We start from the raw sequence: 21,946 nt of genomic DNA, 5'->3' as shown, positions 1-21,946 counted from the left end.
GAGGCAGTTGTAGGCTCGGCATTTGCGATGCCTCGGTTCCACCTCGCTACTGAGGATCAGCTGGTTGGAGCTTAACAGTGGCGGCAGCTGATGAGCATAGCTTGTCGAGCTCCTTCAATGGGGGCGAAGAAGGTCGGCAGCGACAACAGCAGCGATGGCGGGGAGGTGGAGGAAGACGGCAGAGGATAGCCGGAAGGGATTGGCGCTTTATCTTATGCCACGATCTAGGGAGGAGAAAGGAAATGATTAGTTTGGCTTTTTGGTTACCTATTTTTGTTATTTTTTTATGTATTTACATTTTGACTCCTCAAATATTGATTTTTTTTTAAATTAACCCTATATGTGTCGGAATCGCATCTTGAAATTCTAGACTTGAGTGTTGAGAAGAATTGACCACATGTCGAGTCTTCTAACACTTATTGATCTCATGTTGAAACATATCGGATCGTGTCGAAACACATCACACTTGTCGAAACATTGAACACGACACAAAGGCCTTCCGGAGAGTGTCGGTACTTTTTAGGTAGTAATATTGTCCGAAGAGTAGTCCGGCATGGGAAGTAAGAACGAAGTTGAGTCCTACACTCGAGAAATAAACCTCAGCAACCGACTTGGAATAGAGATTGAAGACTGCCCAGACAGGAGAAACAAGACCACAACGAACGACGACAGGAACAGCAATCTGATATAAAAAGAAACGCAAAATCACGGAGGACCGTCCCATGAATGCATATCATAAAAAAAAAAAAAAAAAAAAAAATACATATCATACAAAACGGGCGGTCCTCTGATAGATTTACAAGAGCCGGCGGCTACATGTGGTGTACTGAACTCTGCTTCTCGTACAGGGTGAATAACCCTGTTGCCTGCAACAGAAAACAAAAAACCCGCACAAATCTAAAGCGAAGATCAACTTAGCAAACCATCCTAATCTGCATGCATCCAGCAATCTGTGCCTCTCGACATACTAATGACTGATCAATGGTTGCTTCGGCTTCCTGATCCACTGGGAAAGGACATAGCAGCGGATGGTTCATCACGAGCGGTGGTAATTCGAGCTCTCCAGGAAAAAGAACTCTACTGCTAGCTTTAGAAGATTGCTGCTTAGATAAAAAAGTCCGGTAACGGTGTGGACATCGAAACCCCAGATGCAACTGGTAATGGTGCAGACACAACCGGTAATGGTGTAGACGTCGAAGCCACAGACGCAACTGGTAATGGTGTAGATGTTGAAACCCCAGATGCAACTGGCTCCTGAGTATCTGGCGTCTTGGGGGTCACTTCCTTTTTTTCCTCCAACACTGCTGGCTCTTCTTGTTCCTCCACCTTCTGAGTATCTGAACCAGGATCCGATGTCTCATTCGTCTTTTGTTCTGCTGCATCAGCACCAGAAGTTGTTGGGGCATGCTCGCCTTCTACCTGAGCAAGTGGGCCCGGGTCACTGGCTGATGAAGATAGAGGAGGAGCTCCAGCATCCTTGGCAGGTTCACTTCCTTCTACTTGTGGTGGAGCGCTTTCTGGTCTTGGGGGTGTCTCTGTAGGTGCCCCAGTAGGTGCACCAGTAGGTGCCCCTGTAGGTGTTGCTGAGGGAGGTGCTTCTATTGCCATTGGCTTAGCAGGATCCGGCTGTGGATTTTGCGCGGCAGGAGGGGGTTTCTTCTTCATTGCCATTGTAGCTGAAAGAGAAGGCATTCCTGGTGGTAAAATTTCAATTGGTGGTTTCTTGCCAGCTTCTGCCAAACTGGTAAGCTTCGGTTCCTCCAAAGAAGCAAGAAATGCAGCTGCGGCATCTGTTTTAGTGGCCGGTGCATGCTCAACTTCCTTCTGTAACATTTTATTCCACGCCTCCACCAAGTTCTTTAAAGTGGGTCTTCCATGAGCCTAGAAGTACACATGCATTAGGAAAGTCAGGTCAGGACAAAATGAGACAAGATTAGGGAAGTGTAAGTTGATTGACCCATACATGGGCATGGAGTACAGCCTCTGCAAGCATCCCAGTTTCTTGCCATGCCCTCTCCATGAGAGCATTGTCGCCCAAAACAGCCGCTGAAAAAGCTGCTTCGCGTCCCGAGCCAACCGAGACCAAATTGTTAACCAGACCCTGTATTGATTGTTAGAAATTAGAAACCACTTGGAGTTCACCAAACAACTTTTGGTATTTGATTACTTCTGTGTGCCTAATGACATTTAAAGTCCCCAAATAATCCATTTTGATTGGAATCCAATTGAACGGTAATGAAGATGACAAACTCCACTAACATGCAACACATAGTAAATGTACTAGTGCTCATCACAACCTAGTTTGGTACTGGTGCTCAACATGGGATAAAAATAACCGAGCAATAGATGTGCCCTAAATAAATGGACAGCCTGAGCAATTAGTATCAACGCACATAATGACACAAGACAAAGTCACACAAAGATAGCTGCATACATTAAGCCGTGTCAGTTCTCCATGATTAGCAAGTCGCAAAGCCAGTCCCCTTAGCTCATGACCCTGTAAAGCTCCTTTTACTGAACCGGCAGCAGATAACCTTTTAAGAGCTTCCCGAGCAACGTCAGCTTGCCCAGTAGCATCCGCAGCATCAATAAGATCCAAAAATTCCTTAGCAAATTTAACAACTCCTTGCACAGCCTCTACAAGATTTTCTTTCTTAGTTGTTACGGTGAGGATATCTTTCAAATCAAACCCTACACTGTCTTGGCCCAGCTCCCTACTGTTGCTCATTGTAAGAAGGCACTGTAGAGCTCTTTTCAGATCACTGCTTTGCATAGCCAAATCAAACTCCAACCTGGATAGTGTAGAAACACCAAAAATGCTTAATACCTCACATTTCATCCTAAAACACAAACAAAAGCTGAACACCTTGTCATATGCTCAGAGAAATGGATGCATCATCAAGGATTAATCTAATACCATCATCATAGGACCTCTGTCCATATGTACTATAGAATAGACGAGGACCTTCAACCAGTGATGTAGCTGTAGATGCAAAATCATACCAATCTTTTGACTTTGGATAAATAAGTCCGATGATTTGATAATCGGTCAAATAATATGATATCAGTTTGGAAATTTTATATTTTGTGGTAACTCAGTAATGTCCTTCAATTGTTTGTCCATGATTCAAATCGATAGGGAATTTTCTACTTATAGGAATGGAAATATAATCAGATCATTTGTTGAGGCCAGTAGTTAGTGCCCCCAAGAACTCTTCAATCAAAAAGTAACTTTAGAAATTATTATGGTTCAATTACAGCAAAGCAATTTTTATTTTCTTCCAGTAAATTCCATTCCAGATTTAAAAAACACAAAGGAGTAACCTTGTCATTTCTTGTCAGCTCTAGTGAGAGTTTACCTCTTAGATATTCCAGGCAAATGAAGAGCTTCTGTAGCATAGCCCATTCCAAGCATAAACTGGGCCAAATCATCATGATGTTCTCTAGCAAGCCTACTTGCCCTGCAGTTCCATCAGCAAAAGAGACACTGTTTACTTGACCTGGGATAACATAGGGACAAGAAGCACCAATACATGAAGGAAAGGAGCAACTACCATTTCACCGCACTAACTGCATCTCCATAAGCAGCAAAACACCGACAACGAATACCCGGGTGACTCAAAGATAAGGCATGTGCACACATGTACCTAGAAAGGACAATTGGGTTACAAAAAGATGCATAGTGAAATCAATAAATACTAGCTACAGTTATATTCATAGATAAACAGCCCAATGCTCTTAAAATTCTAATTTATGAGTACATAACCCACAACAGAAAAGGAAAAAAGCATGCAAGAGGCCAATCTCTGCTTCCTACTTCCAGCTTAACCAACTTCAGAAATGGCTGGGTAATTTAAACTTTCATTGTGGCCTTTCAGCTTTGGCTACTGTCTGTGACTTTGGTATTCAGTTTCCAGAAATGATAAGTTTGTAATTGCCTAATGATAACTTCCACCAAAGCTAGTATTTCAAGAGTGAAATATTGTATCTATGTTTCAACACATAAAAATACGACAGAAAATTTTACATATTCCATAGTACATTACATACAATAAGTCAAATATGGGAAAGACTCATACCTACGCTACAGGTTTCAAAAGCTTGACATTAGTTAAAAAATTTACAACAGAACTTTGAGTAGCTCCTCATAGGAAATCAGATAATTGTACAAATGCTGACAAAGCTGTTGATTCAAAATGACATTTTGTTTGTGCAAATTTAGATTGAGAGGATGGTAAGTTTTTAAGCAAGATTGCACAAAGAAATACTCCTCTGATTCATTTTACTCTTAGTATGAAGGCACATGTGAGCATCAATAACCTTTCAGGAAGTAACTAAATGATACACTTGAGAAAACCACTAATCTATCTCATTTTAGAAGCATTGGAGGCCTGTTACCTATCAATTAGCCAAAGAACACCATCCCTAACGCCAACCACTACTAAAGGTCCAACAGGTCGTTTTTGCTCCATTGGAAAACGAGTAACTGCTACTGAGACCCCACCACCCCCAACAGCAACCTCATTAACTTTTCTTTCTTCAAACTCCTTCAGCACTGCTATGTCATCACTATCAACTTTGGATTGCCTTGGCAAACTCACAAATGGAGGAACAGAAGGAGCGTGCTGGAAAGATGCTAGACGAACAACCTGAATAGAGAAAGATGGACTGTTACTACACATTAAAGAAAGGACAAGACTGTCTCAAAAAAATAAGGTGGATAATGACTAAGATTAAGATGGTAGATACTCCTAATTTAGAGTCCCCTGCTAAAACAAGTCAAAAAGGACTCAGTTATTGAAGTGGCATAGGAATATCGCCACATAGGTCAGCAACTTCTATTTGGCTTCAAAGTGTACTTGAAAATCCTCCAACTTATTAATACATATTAAAGCAGAAAGCTCTTTCATGTGTGCAATCTATAATCAAACACAACGCCTTCACAATTCAATAGGCTGATCATAGGCCCAAAGAAACTTGACTATAGGCGCAAGAAGGATAAATCTTAGCGAGTAACGTTTCAGATTATTATTCTTTCTGCTAGCTTATTTCAGAATCGATAGCATTATTGTAAGCACAATTAAATCCAGTAACTTGATCTCATCTCGAGGGAGAGATTCTCCAGCCAATCAAAAGAAACTAAGTGCTAACAAAGAATAGTGAAATGACGTCATACAGAATGCTGAAAATGCTTAACCTGCAGCATTGGCGGCCTTAGTTTGATTCTTTCTTGTGAGCTCGCTTGGGGACCTTCTACTGCAATTAGAGCTAACTCTCCATGCTCTGCAACTGCCCGTGATTGCGCCTCCCTCAATTTCATTTCTTCTTTCATCTTTCTTGTTTCTATATCTATTGGTGCCACTCCAGCATCGACAAAGACACATCTAGGGCAACACAAGAACGGTATTAGATAATCTAGGAATCGAACAAAATAGAAGCTTAGCATATCATCCTACTAGCAAACCAAAGAGTACACGATAAAAAACTAAGATATAAAAAAGAATTTCAAAGGTAACTAATTGTTCAGAGAAGGGAACTATCAGAAAAGAGACATTTAGTTGAGCATACAAACTTCTCAAGGACTACAACCAAGCAACTAAAGGAGAAAAAAAAAACATCAAGATAGATTATCAGACAATGACTGCATCTTACTCAATGGTGGTAGGTGTAACCACAAACAGCTGTCTTCGATTCCAAACAGCACCAGTAGCGTAAGGGATTGCAACATCTCCTAAATATCTATACTGTGGTCGCAAAGAAGATATAACTATATAATGATGATATGCAAACGCACAGTACTCAACAGTTTGGTCCCATGCAGTCCATTCTGGCTGAGGAAGAAGACCGCCAACAGGTTCAAAACTCTCCCAGCTGCCACAAAAAAGGTTCAAATATGTAGTGACTATAAATGAAGAAAGAAGAATATTATTGGAGATGGAACCAATTTCGCCAGTAAATAAAGATGGAAACCAATGCACACCACTGAGTTGCAGGGACAAAAAAAAATCATTATTAACCACTACAACTAGCACCGCAACTCCAGACGACAAATTTGAGCATACATCCACCCGGACCATGTGAGCCCTGTGCATGCGAGTCATCAGATCATATGAGTTCCACTTGATTTGACGGTTCACATGCCTTGAATCACATGGAGTCAGACACAGAACAATTTTTCCAAGACATATTTCAGGAGAATGAGAGAGATAGAACCCAAAACGCTGTTATGTCTTCTTCTCAGTTTATCCTAGATATATTTCAACTGTATTATATTCCATAGTGTCTTGCACACAGTTTGCAATTATTGTAAATAATAGTGAGCAAGTGCTCTACACTCAGCAATATCCAAATGCTGATGATCCAAATGACTGGCAATTAGATGCCATTTTGCTACTAGCTAAGAAAAAAAATTACAGCTGACCTATAGAGCTGAAAATTTGGTGGTGCTGCCTCAGCAGAAGATTTATGAGATAAACTATCATCCAAAGCAGTGAAGGAAGAAAGGCCACTATTGCCGTATCCTGATAAGGGCATTGACTGAATTGATGATATAGCAGTTGCAGCAACAGGGCTGATCCTTCGTGACATCCGATAAGCTACACCGAGAAGTGCTCCACCATGCAAGCCAATAACCTACAAGAGATGATCTTCAGTTGAGATTACCATGCAAAAGAAATGGAAAACCCACAAAATACAACAAGGAATTTGCTAGGAGGACAATGAACAAGTGCAAACCATAAAAAAAATAAAAAAAACAAGTTCTTTTCTATACCACTCAGCAATGAAGTTACATAACCCTCTTAATACATGAAAAAGAAAATTAGTGTACGCAATTATCAGTTAATGATCTTTTTAAACAAAATCATATCTCCTAATTATATCAAAATGTTTGTCACTTCACAAAGCAGGCTCTTGCATACAAAATGTACCACAATAATTAGACCATTGGGTCATCAAAGCTTGATGAATAATAATTCTGATGGTCAGATCAAATGTACAATGTCTGACCAACTTGTGGCCATGGTAAAATGTGGGGAGCATCCCTAGAGTGAGACTTTGACTTGAATCCTTCCCAGCACTTCCTCACTTCATGAACTTTGAACAAGTATTTTAGAGATGTGTAATTCACAAGCTAATTTTGTATCTATTGGTGAATGAAACTGCCTTAAATACAACACAGCATACCCGTTTCCTGAGATATTCTAACTATGTCATGAGAAGTACATCTACTAAAATTACTCAGTTTAAAAGCAAACCAAGAGGTCATTGAACCCTACTAATGCATGATCCCTGTATAGTTTAGGCAAAAGACTTGCAAGGAGAAAGGGAATTAAATCGCATGCACGAGAAAGCACACTAGATAGCTAAATAAATAGTACCGGTTCATTGCGACTGCCTATGGATTTCATTAATATATTTGATGTTCCATCATCCAGCAGGATACGAACTTGAACACCGGCGGCAGAAGCAGCAGATGCAGCGGCTGCTGCAGCTTGTGCTGCTGCAGCAGCTGCCTCTTTTGCTCTCCTTGAGGAACCACCTTTAGGAAGTACAGGAATTCTTGGGGCAGGTGCAGATTCTAATATGGCAAATCTATCACGACAAGTATCCCATGCCAGAAGTCTTGCAGTACCGGAATCAACGATAGACCAGTCACCAACTTTATAAATAGAAAAATAAGGAATATCTGGCCACACAATTGCAAGATACCTGCACCCAAATCCAGTAGGAAGCAAGCAGCTACAGTCAGTCAAGTACACAGAAGAAACAAACACATGCAATAATATTAAGTAATCTGCAGTTGACAGTCCATGTTAATTAGAATTAACAATATACAGGCAAAATCTGTTTGTAATTGTTGCACCGTACATACTGAAAAATGCATTCATTCCCTTTAAGTTCAGTCGCCAGAAGCCAGGAAAAAAAAATACGAGATAGGTTGCATGTTGTAATGCATCTATAAAACATAAGCAAATTAAAATTTGACAGTAACTTACTTCCCAGAACTGCTGACAGAAAGAATTGAGTACGAATCATTTTGAACTGGAGTACTAATGTGCTTCTTAATCTGCTTGACATGTAACAACTCTGATGACTCTCCCTTCAACCTTCCTGCTTCAGATAATGAGGCATTATTCCCAAGCGATGGATTTCCAGTGGGCGACAACTGGAAGTTTAGCAGCTTCAGTTCCCTCTCAACCACGTAGATTGCTGAATGCTCCCTGCTCTCGGGAGGCGTTGGTAGTGGAGCTACAGGTGGAAGGGACCTGGCATCAAACTCACACATAATCACACCAACATTGGTTCCAGTAGCAACAAGGTGAGGTTGCAATGGATGTGCAACCATGCAATATACCTGCAATAGCAACTCCTAAGGATCAGAGCTATACAATCCAAAAGAAAATATCATCACCAAAAACTATTTTAAGCCCTACAAGGATTTCCTTTCCAGAAGTACCCAGTAAAGGTCAATTTGGTAATTGGAGATGAATAATTCTCTTTTTCCGCTATCCCTCCCCCTCTCTAAACAACCATCCTTAATCAGCACATAAATACATAAACCACTTTAAAGCCCTAATGAATTTTACTTTTTAAGAACTTAGTAACAATTTGTGCATTATAACAAAGAAACAGTAGATTATATTTCAACGCTTTCTGTAGAACTCCCCTTTCAAGTTTTAAGAAGAGGTGACAGAACATAATCAATGAACTAGGCCGATGTTCTTAATTTTCACATGGAAAATCATTACTCATCTAACATTCAATTTACACATCAGGCAAGTTTATATAACAGATATTTAAATTAAGCATAGATTACTCCAAGAAATTTTTGCGTTAAGGTTGAGATGTTTCCCCTTATGAGATTACGCTTAACCCACGGATGGAATAAGTAGGTAGAGGGAAAGGATCAGCTACTCAGTACGTACTCTAAGCTTCTTGTTCGGAGCAAGTATTTGCGGTGGAACAAGTGAGGAAAGCTCACACAAGGGCCTTGTGAGAGCTGAATATGTGGGGTGTTCAATGGCCCTGCAAAAGACGATAATGGAATTACTCTACCAAGTTAGCAGAATAAAGCATCTTTCTAATTATTTTCATTTACCAAGAAACCCATAAACATAGAACAAACTCAGTTCTACACATATTGCAATAATTATTTGCAAAAGAAAAGCTCATAACACCATCTAGCTGAAAACCAACAATAGCCACTAAGGAAAAGTGATACGCGTACCATATGTGGGAATCTTTTACACAAGTCAATATATCAAGGTTTGGAGCCCGAGGATGGCACCAAGATGCAACACTGTGGCAAGCAAGTTTAGACACGGGTTTAATTCTTCGCAACTCCTAAAAAAAAGGGATGAGCTAAAAGTTGTCAATGTTATAAAGCATCAAACAAAGAAATTTTCAACCATTACTGTAAATCAAAAGATCAAATTCCACACCTTGAAAGACATTGTGTCCCATATAGCTAGCGTTTTGTCTGCACCAATTGTTATAAGCTGCGGAGGTCCTCCACTCACTCTAGAAAGTTCAATAGCCACAACCCCACCATCATGTGCCTGAAATTGGAATCAATTAGTCCCTGATTCAACCTACCAGTATTGGCATCTAAAAATTTAAATGGGTTTGCAATGAGGACTATACTTCCATCGAGCATCAACGAAAAAAGATGTGGAAAGCAAAGCTGACAATAGACAATAGATACCATCAAGAGCAAATACATGATCAAACACCAGCAGTTACATTTTTTTGCAACAAAATTTGTCAGGATAAGAATATTCATGTGGTAGTTTCGTGAAGTAAAAGTCAATAATTGGATTTGCACAATCCAGGACTTGTTCTCTACAGTGATGACAGTGTTGCATGGTCTTCACTTTACAAGCAAATATTAGTTAATTAAATTAACGCATCAAAATGGGTTTTGGTTCATTTCTAAGAATTTGAACTGAAAGATCATAATAAGAATGAGGAGAGCATAGGTGAAAATAGTACTTTCAAGCTTAGCTTGGGTACTAGTTCTCGAGAATCTTGACCATGGTCTGCACTCCAGAGAACAAGCAAACCATCACTGGCACCAGACACCAGAAGTGCCTACAATAAATAGAAGTAACCATTAGAAAGCATATAAATTGGAAGATGAAGAAACCATGTATGAGCTACTGTGGATCAACTTGTTTGACTGCACCAGCAATAAAAGGCAAGATAAACAAACTTACAACTGCAACCAGTTGCAGTAAAACAATGTGAGAAACTAATCCTCCAGAGCACATGTTAATATTGATAAAGCAAGTTTCATTAGGTAAACTGCTGGAAGTCTGTGTACATTTTATGAATGCAAATAGTTCAAAAACTCAATGGATTAAGATGACTATATGAAAACAAGTATAACAAAAGGATATGTATTTACTACAACAATAAATGTAGATTTTGTAATTGAACCCTGTCCAATGAAATTGCTCAGCAGTTGCTTTGATAATGAAGAAAAAACTTGAATTTGGATCACCGTCACCATTGCTAACTGCTTACAATAAAAGAATCAACAACTGCTGCTAGCGTTGAAGGAATTGCATGAGTTGAAATCCAACAAAGAATTGACCATGGCAGAAGCTGTCACTTTTCTCCTTCAACAGCAAGCCTCAAGAGCTCATACCACTTCACTTAATCTACAAAGGTTCATATAGTGCCAAGCTTTCCCATAAGTCCCACTTTTAGTTCCATCTTCAGTCTTATCATCTTCTAACACTATTGTCAAAACACGTTGTGCCACAACCTTGACTTCAGACTTGCTGGTTCACAAAGCTATTCCCGCAAAGTTAACAATCACAAGTAGAGCTTTTTACCTTAACATTATAAGTTAATACTCACACCTCACATTATCCATATGTTTAGATGTAGAAACTTGTTCCATCAATTTGTCCATAACATAAGCATTCACAACCAAGTAACAATACAATGAAAGCTAAATATAAATGAGTTATGAATATCTACCTCACCAGAAGAAGCCATGAAGGTCATTAGACAAGCAATTGATCCTTTATGACCGCCTGTGTATCTCCTTACAAGCTGCAAAAAATTTACTATCCTCAAATTGCATGTTCAGCACTAATATTCAGACCACAAAATTGGCAAAGGCCAAACCTTCCATGTTATCATTGAAAGTACTCTAATGACACCATCCGATCCACCAAAAGCAACAAGTGGACCATCTCCAGATGCAGATCTGGCCAGGAACTCCATACTGCGTCAAAAGAAAAAAGCAACAGAGATACCAGCACATATCAGCATTAAAAAGATGATGAACAGCCAACAGACAGTAATTCATTGGAAAGAAAAGAAAGAAAAACAGTGTAAGGGATGATTGAGTGACTTGTGTTGTAAATGCAGATTCGACCTATACAAACATTAATACTTGCCCTCCAAGTATTAGAAGATATGAAACAGATTGGAGCCTAAAAAGGAATAATAAAAGGAAGGATACGATACATATCACTGCAAAAAAATGACAATTGACATCAATATGAAGATGACAAAACAAGTTGCTGCAAGTAACAGCTCGACACCTACTATTATCTTTTGGAAACATGATTGGTCTCCAAATTTAGCAACCCAAGCCTGGAAGGCCTCTAGTTTCTGGCCAAACTCATCATGAACCAAGTTATCATTTCATCGAATTGAATAAAGTTCCTTGACTAATCAACTATAGAGCCATTTGCAGTTACAATTCATCAACTATCATCCATGTTGGATTATCATCATCGAATGGAGTTTGAGAATAGAATTTACTAATCTACATTTTAAATCTAACAATGGTTATGGTCCTACCATAGTGACCTTACTCCTCAAGCTTGACAACTAGCTAATATACTAAAAAGAACCATAATTAATCAACTAAAAGTTTACTATACTCACTTAGTCTGAAATGAAACATAACTTACAGAAACAAAATGTACCATACATATATATATGATAGGGGCACATCCAGTAGTGTACATTTAAGGGGTCAAATTCGAGGCGCTCAAAAAAATTAGTACTGACAAGTGGCTCTCAAACTATAATATTCTCACATTAAGCAAAGAACTGTCATTAAATCGGAATCAGGCTGTGTCCAGGAGTAAGGACTTGCCAGAGTAATGATCTGTTGTCAAGTTCTTGCTTAGGTACATCTCGGCCTCGCATTGTCACCAAGTCCAGGAAAATAGCTTTGTTTTCGCAACAAATGACAAGAAAATGACGCCCTTTCGTTGATGGTGCTGGAGAAGCAAACGCTGAAGTGACGTTGGTAACAGCCGATGGAGCTTCTGCAGCAGCAGATCGGTTACGCCACAGCTGCCAATAGCGCACATCATCATCATAAAAGTTCACCTGCTTAACACTTGAGTAACGATGTGCAAAAATAGTTCAGTTTCCCAACTTGACGGATCGGAAATCAGTAAACAAAGGAAACAGAAATTCGCAGAGAAAAAGCAATTACCTTCCTCCCCGAATGGCCTCAGTCGGTTTGCCCTTAGACTCTACAAGAACCCATAAAAAGGAAATCATTAATGCAGAATTACAGAAGACCACCTACCAATTAGTCTGCAGAAAAACATAAGCTGTGAAAAAAATTGCGCTTGTATGCTTCAATTTATGTTCTTCTCATGAGCATACTAGCATTGGGCCAGTAATATAAATCTCTTTCGTCATAGGAATCAATGTTTAATGCCTCTACAACCAATGCCATCTGCTGCAACTAAACGAGCTTTCATCCACACTCAACTCATATCTTTTTCCTTTGATCAGAATCCTATCAAACTCTACGCACCTGATTCTCCTTCGGCAAGCTTCTCCAATTTAGCACCGACCAAACGCCTCTCGTCGACGCCGCCCGCTTTCAGCTCGTAAATCACCTAAGAAAACCAGAAGAACCCCCGCGATCATCATCGCATCAAACGACATCGAAATCGACCGCCGCAACGAGCCGGCCCACCACACACGTAGCAAAACACGGAAATGCAAGACGAGCTACCTGACGATGCTCCCAATTCCAGACGGAGACGAAGTCCGACGCGTCCGCGGTGACGAGCCACGGGTGCGTCGGATGCAACTGAATCTTCACTATCTTGTCGCCGCTCGGGCGGAACGCTCTCAGCCGCAGCATCTCGGATCGAAGAAGAAGTTACAAAAACCAGAACTGGATTCCGAATCCGGACGCCTGAAGGATCCGATCTAGCTATGGAAACTCGACAACGAATCGAAGCGAGAACGAGAGATCACGAAGCGAGATCGAGAGGCCGCCGGATCTGGCGCCGATTGCGATCGCTTCGCCGTCGAATCGGAATGCTTATGCTCGCGATTTGCGAAGCAGCGACCTTCTGCATCGCATCGAATCACTGCGAATTCGAAAGTCGTCTTCCCCGTCGCTGCAGGCTGCAGCATTTCTGATCTGCAACTTTAAGCTTTGAATGGGCCCATTGGCGAATGGGCCTACTACGGGTTTCTCAGTTTGGGCTTTTCTCATGGGTTGGGCCTAACCGAATTTCTTTTTTCGTTTTTTCATGGCGCTTTACCGTCTTCGTCTTTTGAAACAGTTGCAGAAACAGTGTACAGCAATAACGATTTTCATAATGACAAAGAGTGTTGAATGAGCACATTAGCAACACTCCTATGATAGTATATTCATTAACAAAAGTACTGCCCCCAGAACATTTAATGAACATGTTGAATGGATGGGCATTATTGGACATCATTAATAATTGTATTATGATTACATTAGGTTTATGTATTTGATACTCTAAGCTCATTTTTGTGTTTATCATATTTCATGTTTTCTATTTAGTATTATACACTATAGAAATAGATGAATGTTCAACAGAATAGTCTCTAATAGATACATTATAATTAGACCATTATTGTACTACTCATTTTTTTTATCATGTTAAGTAGAGCTATAGTTGTATTACACAAAACAGATTATGTCAATTAATGACGTACAACCACTATGATTTGTATTAGTTTTCTTTACTTAATAGCAATTATTATGTGGTAGCCAATTTAATTAAAGTTTTAGCATTATTTTATTGTGCATGTTATCGTCTTTGTTAAACCATGAAAGAGAGGTCATATGAGCCAAGTGGGAGAATGTAAGAAGAATTGTGGCCCACATAATGTTATCAATTAATGGTTTAATAAATATTTAAGTGCTAAAATGTAATGGCTATGAAAGTTGTAACACTTATAAAAATGATGAAAAGGTACAATTTTATTGTGAATTTACAATTTTCGAAAAGGTGCTACTCTTACAAAGTAAAAATACCCTTCAATCATATGCACTTATTGATAGCATGTATAAATAGAATCCAGTACTCTCTTCACCCAAGCAAGGAATAAACATTGTATTCCATTCTCCATTAGACAAATACGCTAATAAAAGTGGGTCAAGGGAGAGAAATATGATTTCTTCATCTCTTCAGTTTCTGTAACAATTATTTTCAATGGTATTGCCATGGATAAAATATGTCTTTATCACTCCTATTGTGAAAATCATAAAGATCAAATATCCATTATTTTGAATTTCCACATTAAAGAATAACATTATAGCTTACAGTCTAGGTATCGCATTGCACAATCAAATCGGTCACGAGCAAGTGTTTGGCGAGCTATTCCGAATAAACTTAATTGTTAGTTAATGTTCTCATGACTTAATATGAGTGATCAACGAGGAGTTTGAGTGCAATGCATTGAAACCAAAAATTGACCCCATTGAAGTTTTTTTTTTAATCTTTTCTAAGGACTGTATGCGGTCCAGTCTGGAAAAGTTATAAACCCAACAAGGCTGAGATGAGTAAAAAAGGAGGCCAAATCGAATTGAGTTATTCAATGCAAAATAAAAATATCAAAACCAATTTCTCTCTCCCTCTTTAGGAATGGAACTTATAAATTCTTAAAATAAATAAATTTTAAGAATTTATAAGATTCATCAAACCTATCTATTTCAGAATAATAAAACTCAAATAAACCTCCTTTTCTTAAGAGAGAATAAAAATAAGCCGAGCCCTTTTTCTCGGAGATTAATTGGCATAGCTTGAACAGAACTTGTGATGAGATGTTGGTGTTGCCACGATATACATCAAAAAGCTTATAGGATTGCGCCAACTCCTTCTCCTTGAGGGATAATGCCTCCTCTTGCTCCTCGATGGCCTTAATGGACTTCACATTTGCCTTGTAAGCTTCTAAGGTAGAGTCGAAGGAAATAAAAAATTCATTAATGGCAAATTTCAAGGCATGACATGGCAATGGGTAAGGTAAATTGGTTAAATATGCGAGCAAAGATCCAATCTCATCCTCAATTTCAGGAGTCTCGCATATAATTTCATACCCTTTCTCCAACAAATTATAGAGCTTGACCCATTTACTCTGGACGTCACTACAATTGATGGATGGGAGTGTTATAATTATGGTTAATGGATCAACAAAAGCCAATAAATTAAGATACGTTTTTTCTATTCACTATCTCTTTTTGGATTCATGAATTTCCTATAGTTTTTTGTTCATGTATCTATTGAATTCATGAATTTCCTAGATTTATGTATCTTTTAGTTCATGTATTTATTAAGTTCACAAATCTCTTGAATTCATGTGTCTTTGGATTCATGAATCTCTTGGATTCGCATATCTCTTAATTCATGAATTTCGTGAATATATGTGTCTATTTAATTCATGTATCTCTTTTGTACATGAACTAAAAAGCTCTACATAGCTTCATAAAGGTTTTGGTTTTTGGTTTTTCCGACTCGATTCCAAAAGAGCTTTGATATACATTTCAACTCTTCTGTTTTTTCTAGGTGTGCTGGTTCAATTGAACGGTTCGACTGAGTCCTGTTTGCATAGTGCTAATCTAAACAGGTTCGAGATGTTGTATCTTGGGAGGCATAGTTCGTGAATCTACGGAGCATCATTGGTAGGAACTAATCGCCTTAAGGAGATTCGGATATCCGTACCTCACCTCCAATTTTATGTTATTTTTCAGTGATATCTTATTTTATTCTTCTCCAAGATTTGTAAGTTTACATAAAAAGAAAGATATTATATAGCTGTTATCGTCTTCTTTACATTGATGCTGCGATTACAACAAACAATGTTCTTTTCTCTTGATTAATTTCCAACAGGGAGAGTCTTCTCTGCCGGATGATTACTTGTCCTGAAGGCATAGACACCATTGACAAACAGTACATTGGAAGAATAAGTGTTGTGAGGAGATTGTGATTCATCCATTGAATCACTAATATACTCACCTTGTGAAAGTAAAATCCCTGTGAAGGATAATGTTGTATCTGAATGGTAGGAATTTGGTACGCAAGCCTTTCGAAAGGATGTTGCATGCTCATGAGATATTGAGTAATTCTCGACATCACCAAACTCGAATTACATGGGAAAATGAAAGCCGTATGGTTAAAGATCTTAGAGCTATACGGGACCTAAACCAGGCTTGCACCATACTATCTTTTCTTTTCCTTGGTGTCTTGTCCACCAATAAACGCGTATTAGTTTATCTGCAGACATAAACACAAGTAATTGATGGTTGCCAAGGGAACATTGCACCTTCCTTCTCGATAGATAGGTATGCAATTGGCTAAAACAATACGATATGGATATTTTTTGCTCCAAGTAGAACAATGTATTTACCTAGACCAATAATGAATTCATTATCAGTAAATGGAAATTTTATGATTGCACAAGTACATCATGCAATCGAATTTCTCATAAGCTATTAAGTTACATGATATACTATCTTCTTTTAAATGAAAAAAAAAGGAGTAGCATTGATGACATTTGCGCAGAACAAAGCATGCCCATACTAATAAACATCATTTGCTCACAAGTCAAAAATTAGTCAACATCTTTGCTAAAATCTCAGACAGAACCACAATTAGCAATATCTGAGAAACATGGATGATGCCAAATCCCTCGGTTATTCTGCCAGCCACAATTCATTGAAATTATGTGATGATCATGGAAAAAAAAACAGGTGAAAGAATGACAGCAGCAAACCTTGTCCTTCATGTCCTTGGCAGAATCAGTCACATAAATGGCCGAATTTGGGTCAATAGCTAACATCTTCCCAGTATCTTGATGGGAGAATAGTAACAATTCGAACAATATTGAATTAACGCAGCAGAATAAAATAATCATCCCTCTTATGTAAACCTAATAGGAATCGATATATTAGAGTAAAATAAATACCAAGCACGCGAACACAAGACGATTTTTTTATGTGGAAAATCTCCTCGATGCAAGAAGATAAAAAACCACAGGACCGGAGTCCACCCGAAAATCTTTACTATTAACAAAATTGGGTGAACAATGTTTTTCTCTAGCAAATACTAGAGGTACATAGCAGCAAAGACCTCAAGAACATAATTCTTGACAATACACATGAATTTCACAAGAGATTAAGGATAAATCTGACCAAAAACGCAAGTTTTGATCAATCCATGAAAAACCTGATGTAGGGAGCTTCAAACAAAAATCAAACCATTCATATTCGAGAAGATTGCGCCACGAACATGCTGACAAAATTTTAGCTCAATTGGACCACGAATTGACCTCCGATATCAACTTGATGTAAATCAAACTTTGCCCCAATCCCAGATTTTCTGCTTTCTCTTTTTCTCTTGTTATTATGTCTTTTTGTGGCTACCACTTTAAAGATAGTGAAAAACCATATTTCTTCATATGACTTATTATATGGGCTCAAGCTCTTTTTGGGCTTACAACTCATTAGGCTTCCTTTACATAGGAGTGAATCTAGCTAACAAATCTCCCACTCACGACAATGTGGAGGGATTCACGATCCCTACTATCAATTAGCAATGTTCAAGCTTCTCTCTTGGTAGAGTCTTCATCATCATATTAGAGCCATTATGATCCGTATGAATTTTCTCAAGTTCCAACAACTTTTTATCTAGAACATCCTTATCCAATGATATCCAACATCAATATGTTCAATCTAGAATGAAAAGATGAATTCTTACCAAGATGAATTGCGCTTTGATTATCACAAAATAGCACATACCTCTTTTGCTTGAACCCAAGTTCTTCTAAGAACTTCTCCATCCATAGCATCTCTTTAATAGCTTCAGTCGTTGCAATAAATTCAGTTTCGGTTGTAGAAAGTGCAACACACTTCTGCAATCTTGACTTCCATGACATAGCTCCACCCGCAAAAGAAATCAAATAACCAAAAGTAGATTTACGAGTATTAATATCTTCTGCCAAGTCGGAATCAGTGTATCCAACTAATTCAAGTTTCTCAGTCCCGAAACTGAGTTTCAAATTTGAAGTTCCCCGAAGATACCTTATATTCTACTTCACTGCATTCCAGTGCTCTCTGTATGGATTTGACAAATAGCAACTAACAACGCCAATTGTGTGCGCCAGGTCTGTGCGTATACATACCATCGCATACATTAAGCTTCCTACAGCTGAGGCATATGGAACACTTTCCATATCTTTCTTCTCTTTATCAGTCGTAGGACTTTGCTTCATATTTAACTTAAAGTGGGCAGTAAGAGGAGTACTAATCACTTTAGCCTTGTCCATGTAAAATTTTTGAAGGATCTTCTCGATATATTTCTCTTGCGACAAAAATAATTTTTTAGCATCTCTATCTCGGGTAATTCAATGCCATGAATCTGCTTCGCCGATTCCAATTCTTTCATGGCAAAAGACTTGCTCAACTGTTTCTTCAATAACTCAATTCTTGAAACATTCCTGTCAACAATCAACATATCATCAACATAAGCCAAGAGAATAATAAAATCACCATCAGAAATTTTTTGGACAAACACATAGTTATTTGAGGAAGTCTTCCTATAGCCATGTTCTGTTATAACTGATGCAAACTTTTTGTACCATTGCCTTGGTACTTATTTTAGGTCATAAAGACTTTTATTCAATTTGCACACATAATTCTCTTTCTCTTTCACTTTAAAATCTTCAGGTTGTTCAATATATATCTCTTCTTCAAGTCACCATGTAGGAAGGCTGTTTTGATATCCATTTGCTCAATTTTCAAATCTAAGGTAGCTACTAAGCCTAGTATCACACGGATAGAAAACATGATCACTACTGGAGAAAATATATCATCAAAATCAATACCCTTTCTCTGACTAAATCCCTTAACAACCAATCTAGCTTTGTACCATGGTTATAAAGTATGTTCATCTTGCTTCAACCTATATACCCATTTGTTCTTCAAAGCTTTTTTATCTTTAGGTAACTTCACAAACTCAAAAGTATAATTATCATAAAGTAATTGCGTCTCATCTCACATAGCATCAAACCAATTGCTTTTGTACTCATCTTCTATTGCTTTTGCATTGCACTCTAGTTCACCTGCATCAGTCAATAATACATACTCATCTTCAGAATACCTGGTGGAAGGTTGTCAGTCTCTAATGGATCTCTAGACTGAAACATCCAGTGGAACATCTAATTGAGCCTCTGGTTTAGGAATAATATTATTCGTTTCAACATGTTCAGGAACATGTGCATTATTGGGAACATTGACTTCTTGCTACTCTTCATCAACTCGTGTAGGAATATTTGTAAGAGGAATTGGATCCAAATCAACGAAATTATCACTAACCTGTCGTGTTGAAATCATCCATGCTTTCTCAATATCCTCTATTGTTTGATCTTCCATAAACATATCGTCTCTACTTCTTACAATTTGCTTTTCAATCGGATCATAAAATTTGTAACTAAGCATATCCTATTCATAACCAATAAATATGCATTGTCGTGTTTTCACATCAAGTTTAGACCTCTCATCTTTGGGAATATGCACAAATACTTTGTACCCAAAGACACACGAATAATCATAAGAAACATCTTTGCCTAATCCAAACTTTATTAGGAATGCTAAACTCTAAAAGAACACATGGAGTAAGATTTAATACATGCACAACTGTACTTAAAGTCTCACCCCAAAAGGATCCAGGTAGCTTTGACCGTGAAAGTAGCATCTCATTTTTTCAACCAGTGTTCTGTTCATTCTCTCAAGTAAGCCATGTAACTAAGGCGTCTTAGGAGGTGTCTTTTGATGTCGAATACCATGCTGTCTACAATATTCATCAAAAGGTCCAATATACTCTCCCCCGTTATCAACTCTGATGCATTTCAATTTCTTTCAAGTTTGTCTCTCAACTAAAGCCTGAAATTGCTTAAAAGCATCTAATACTTGATCTTTAGTTTTCAAGGTATGAATCTAAATTTTTCTTGAAAAATCATCTATGAAGGTAACAAAATAAAGAGAGCCACCAAGTGATTTTGTTTTCATAGGACTGCAAACATTAGAATGCACTAAATCTAGTATACATGACTTTCTTGAAGGAGGGGAGCTTTTAGAAGCAACTCTGTTATGTTTTCTTACTAAACATTGAGCACACTTCTTTAGCGCCGAAATTTTCAATCCTAAAAAGAGTTTCTTCTTGGCCAATGTTGACAAACCATTTTCATTGATGTGACTAAGCCTATTATGCCATAACTCAGCTGCATTTTTGCTGTCTACTGCATTAATTTTGTTTATGAACAACTTTGCCTGCATAATGTATAACAAAGAATATTTTTCACCTCTAGCCACAACAAGAAAACCTTTGGTGAGCTTCTATTGACCATTACTAAAGGTGATGCGATACCCCTTATCATCCAACTTGCTTGTAGAAATCAAATTCAAGCGGATATCGGATATATGTTTAACATTATTCAATACTAACCTTGTGCCATTGTTGGTTTCTGGGCACACATCATCGATGCCTACAGCTGGAGCTAGCCCATTATTTCTCATCTTCACAGATCCGAAGTCACTTGACCTGTATGATGTAAAGAAATCCTATGAGACATAACATGAATAGATGCACTACTATCAATTACCTAACTGGTCTCATGAGATACAAAATTCACCACATCACTATAAAAAATGATGAGAAAGTTTTTTTTAAGTGCAGCAACACAATTGTCATCACTGTCATTATCACTTTTTTTCTTTTTACCTTTCTCATTTTGTTTCTCCTTTTTTAATTGGCGATAAAACTTCTGAATATGTCCTTTTTGATGACAATAATGGCACTCAACATTAGAAAATTTATTATACTTACCTCTACTTTTATCTAGACTTTTATCTCTATTTCTTGGACCTTGAGACTTATTTCTTCCTATTTTCTCAACAACCAAGACATCAGAATGTGAAGATGACAATTTTTGTGTCTTCCTTATCATCTCTTCATTCAAAATACTACTTTTAACCAAATACATAGTAATCATACCATTTGGAGCAGAAATAGATAAAAATGTTCGGAACGTCTCCCATGAGTTCGACAAAGTACCAAGCAACCATAGTGCTTATATCTCATTATCAAACTTGATTCTCATCGCAGCCAACTGATTTATAATTCCTTGAAAATAATTCAAATGATCAGTCAAATGAGTACCATCTTGATATCTCATAGCCATCATCTGTTTTGATAAAAAATAACTTATTATTCCCAGTCTTTCAAGCATATAATTGTTCGAGCTTATCTTATAAACTACATGCATGTGTTTCCTCAATAATAGGGTTCAAAACATTATCATCCACCCACTGCCTAATATAACCACATACTTGACGATGAATTATAGACCATTCAGTATCGGTTTTATTCTCCATTTTTCCTCGGCAAATATGGGCAAATAAAAATCTTTCACATATAAAATGTCTTCCACTTCCATTTCCAAATATGATAATTCGAACCATTCAGTGTAACCATTCTACTCGTATTCGTTTCCATTGTTTAACACAAGGCAGAAAAATCAAGCAATAACTAGAAGCTCTGATACCATTCTGATGGGAGAATAGTAACAATTTGAACAATATCAAATTAACATAGTGGCATAAAATAATATCCCATATTGTGTAAACTTAATAGGA

General features: G+C 37.9%; 1 protein-coding gene across 1 annotated transcript; it reads right to left on the bottom strand.

The window, feature by feature from the left end:
* Nucleotides 1-593: 593 nt before the first annotated feature.
* Nucleotides 594-13,391, bottom strand: LOC104426595. Its single transcript, XM_039307518.1, has 21 exons — nt 13,007-13,391; nt 12,803-12,887; nt 12,473-12,512; nt 12,125-12,373; nt 11,140-11,239; nt 10,990-11,064; nt 9,994-10,092; nt 9,444-9,560; nt 9,230-9,345; nt 8,928-9,027; nt 7,998-8,356; nt 7,380-7,710; nt 6,422-6,633; nt 5,653-5,871; nt 5,198-5,384; nt 4,399-4,649; nt 3,555-3,647; nt 3,360-3,461; nt 2,435-2,792; nt 1,964-2,101; nt 594-1,881 (listed from the first exon to the last, which is right to left on the bottom strand). The coding sequence occupies exons 1-21, from the start codon at nt 13,136-13,138 to the stop codon at nt 1,105-1,107; spliced, it is 4,140 nt and encodes a 1,379-aa protein (XP_039163452.1). The 5' UTR covers nt 13,139-13,391; the 3' UTR covers nt 594-1,104.
* Between the last annotated feature and the right edge of the window lie 8,555 nt (nt 13,392-21,946).

The sequence above is a fragment of the Eucalyptus grandis genome, chromosome 2 (assembly GCF_016545825.1).
Source record: "Eucalyptus grandis isolate ANBG69807.140 chromosome 2, ASM1654582v1, whole genome shotgun sequence".
Taxonomy (NCBI): domain Eukaryota; kingdom Viridiplantae; phylum Streptophyta; class Magnoliopsida; order Myrtales; family Myrtaceae; genus Eucalyptus; species Eucalyptus grandis.
This window is presented reverse-complemented; position numbering and strand designations above follow the sequence as displayed.

Bases quoted from the DNA above. Each gene is read 5' to 3' on its own strand.
- LOC104426595 (XM_039307518.1), bottom strand. From the start codon at position 13,138: ATGCTGCGGCTGAGAGCGTTCCGCCCGAGCGGCGACAAGATAGTGAAG. The intron at 12,888-13,006 runs GTAGCTCGTCTT...TGGTTTTCTTAG, and splicing joins GGAATTGGGAGCATCGTCAG to GTGATTTACGAGCTGAAAGC. The intron at 5,872-6,421 runs GTCAGCTGTAAT...TTTTTGTGGCAG, and splicing joins CCAAATTTTCAGCTCTATAG to CTGGGAGAGTTTTGAACCTG.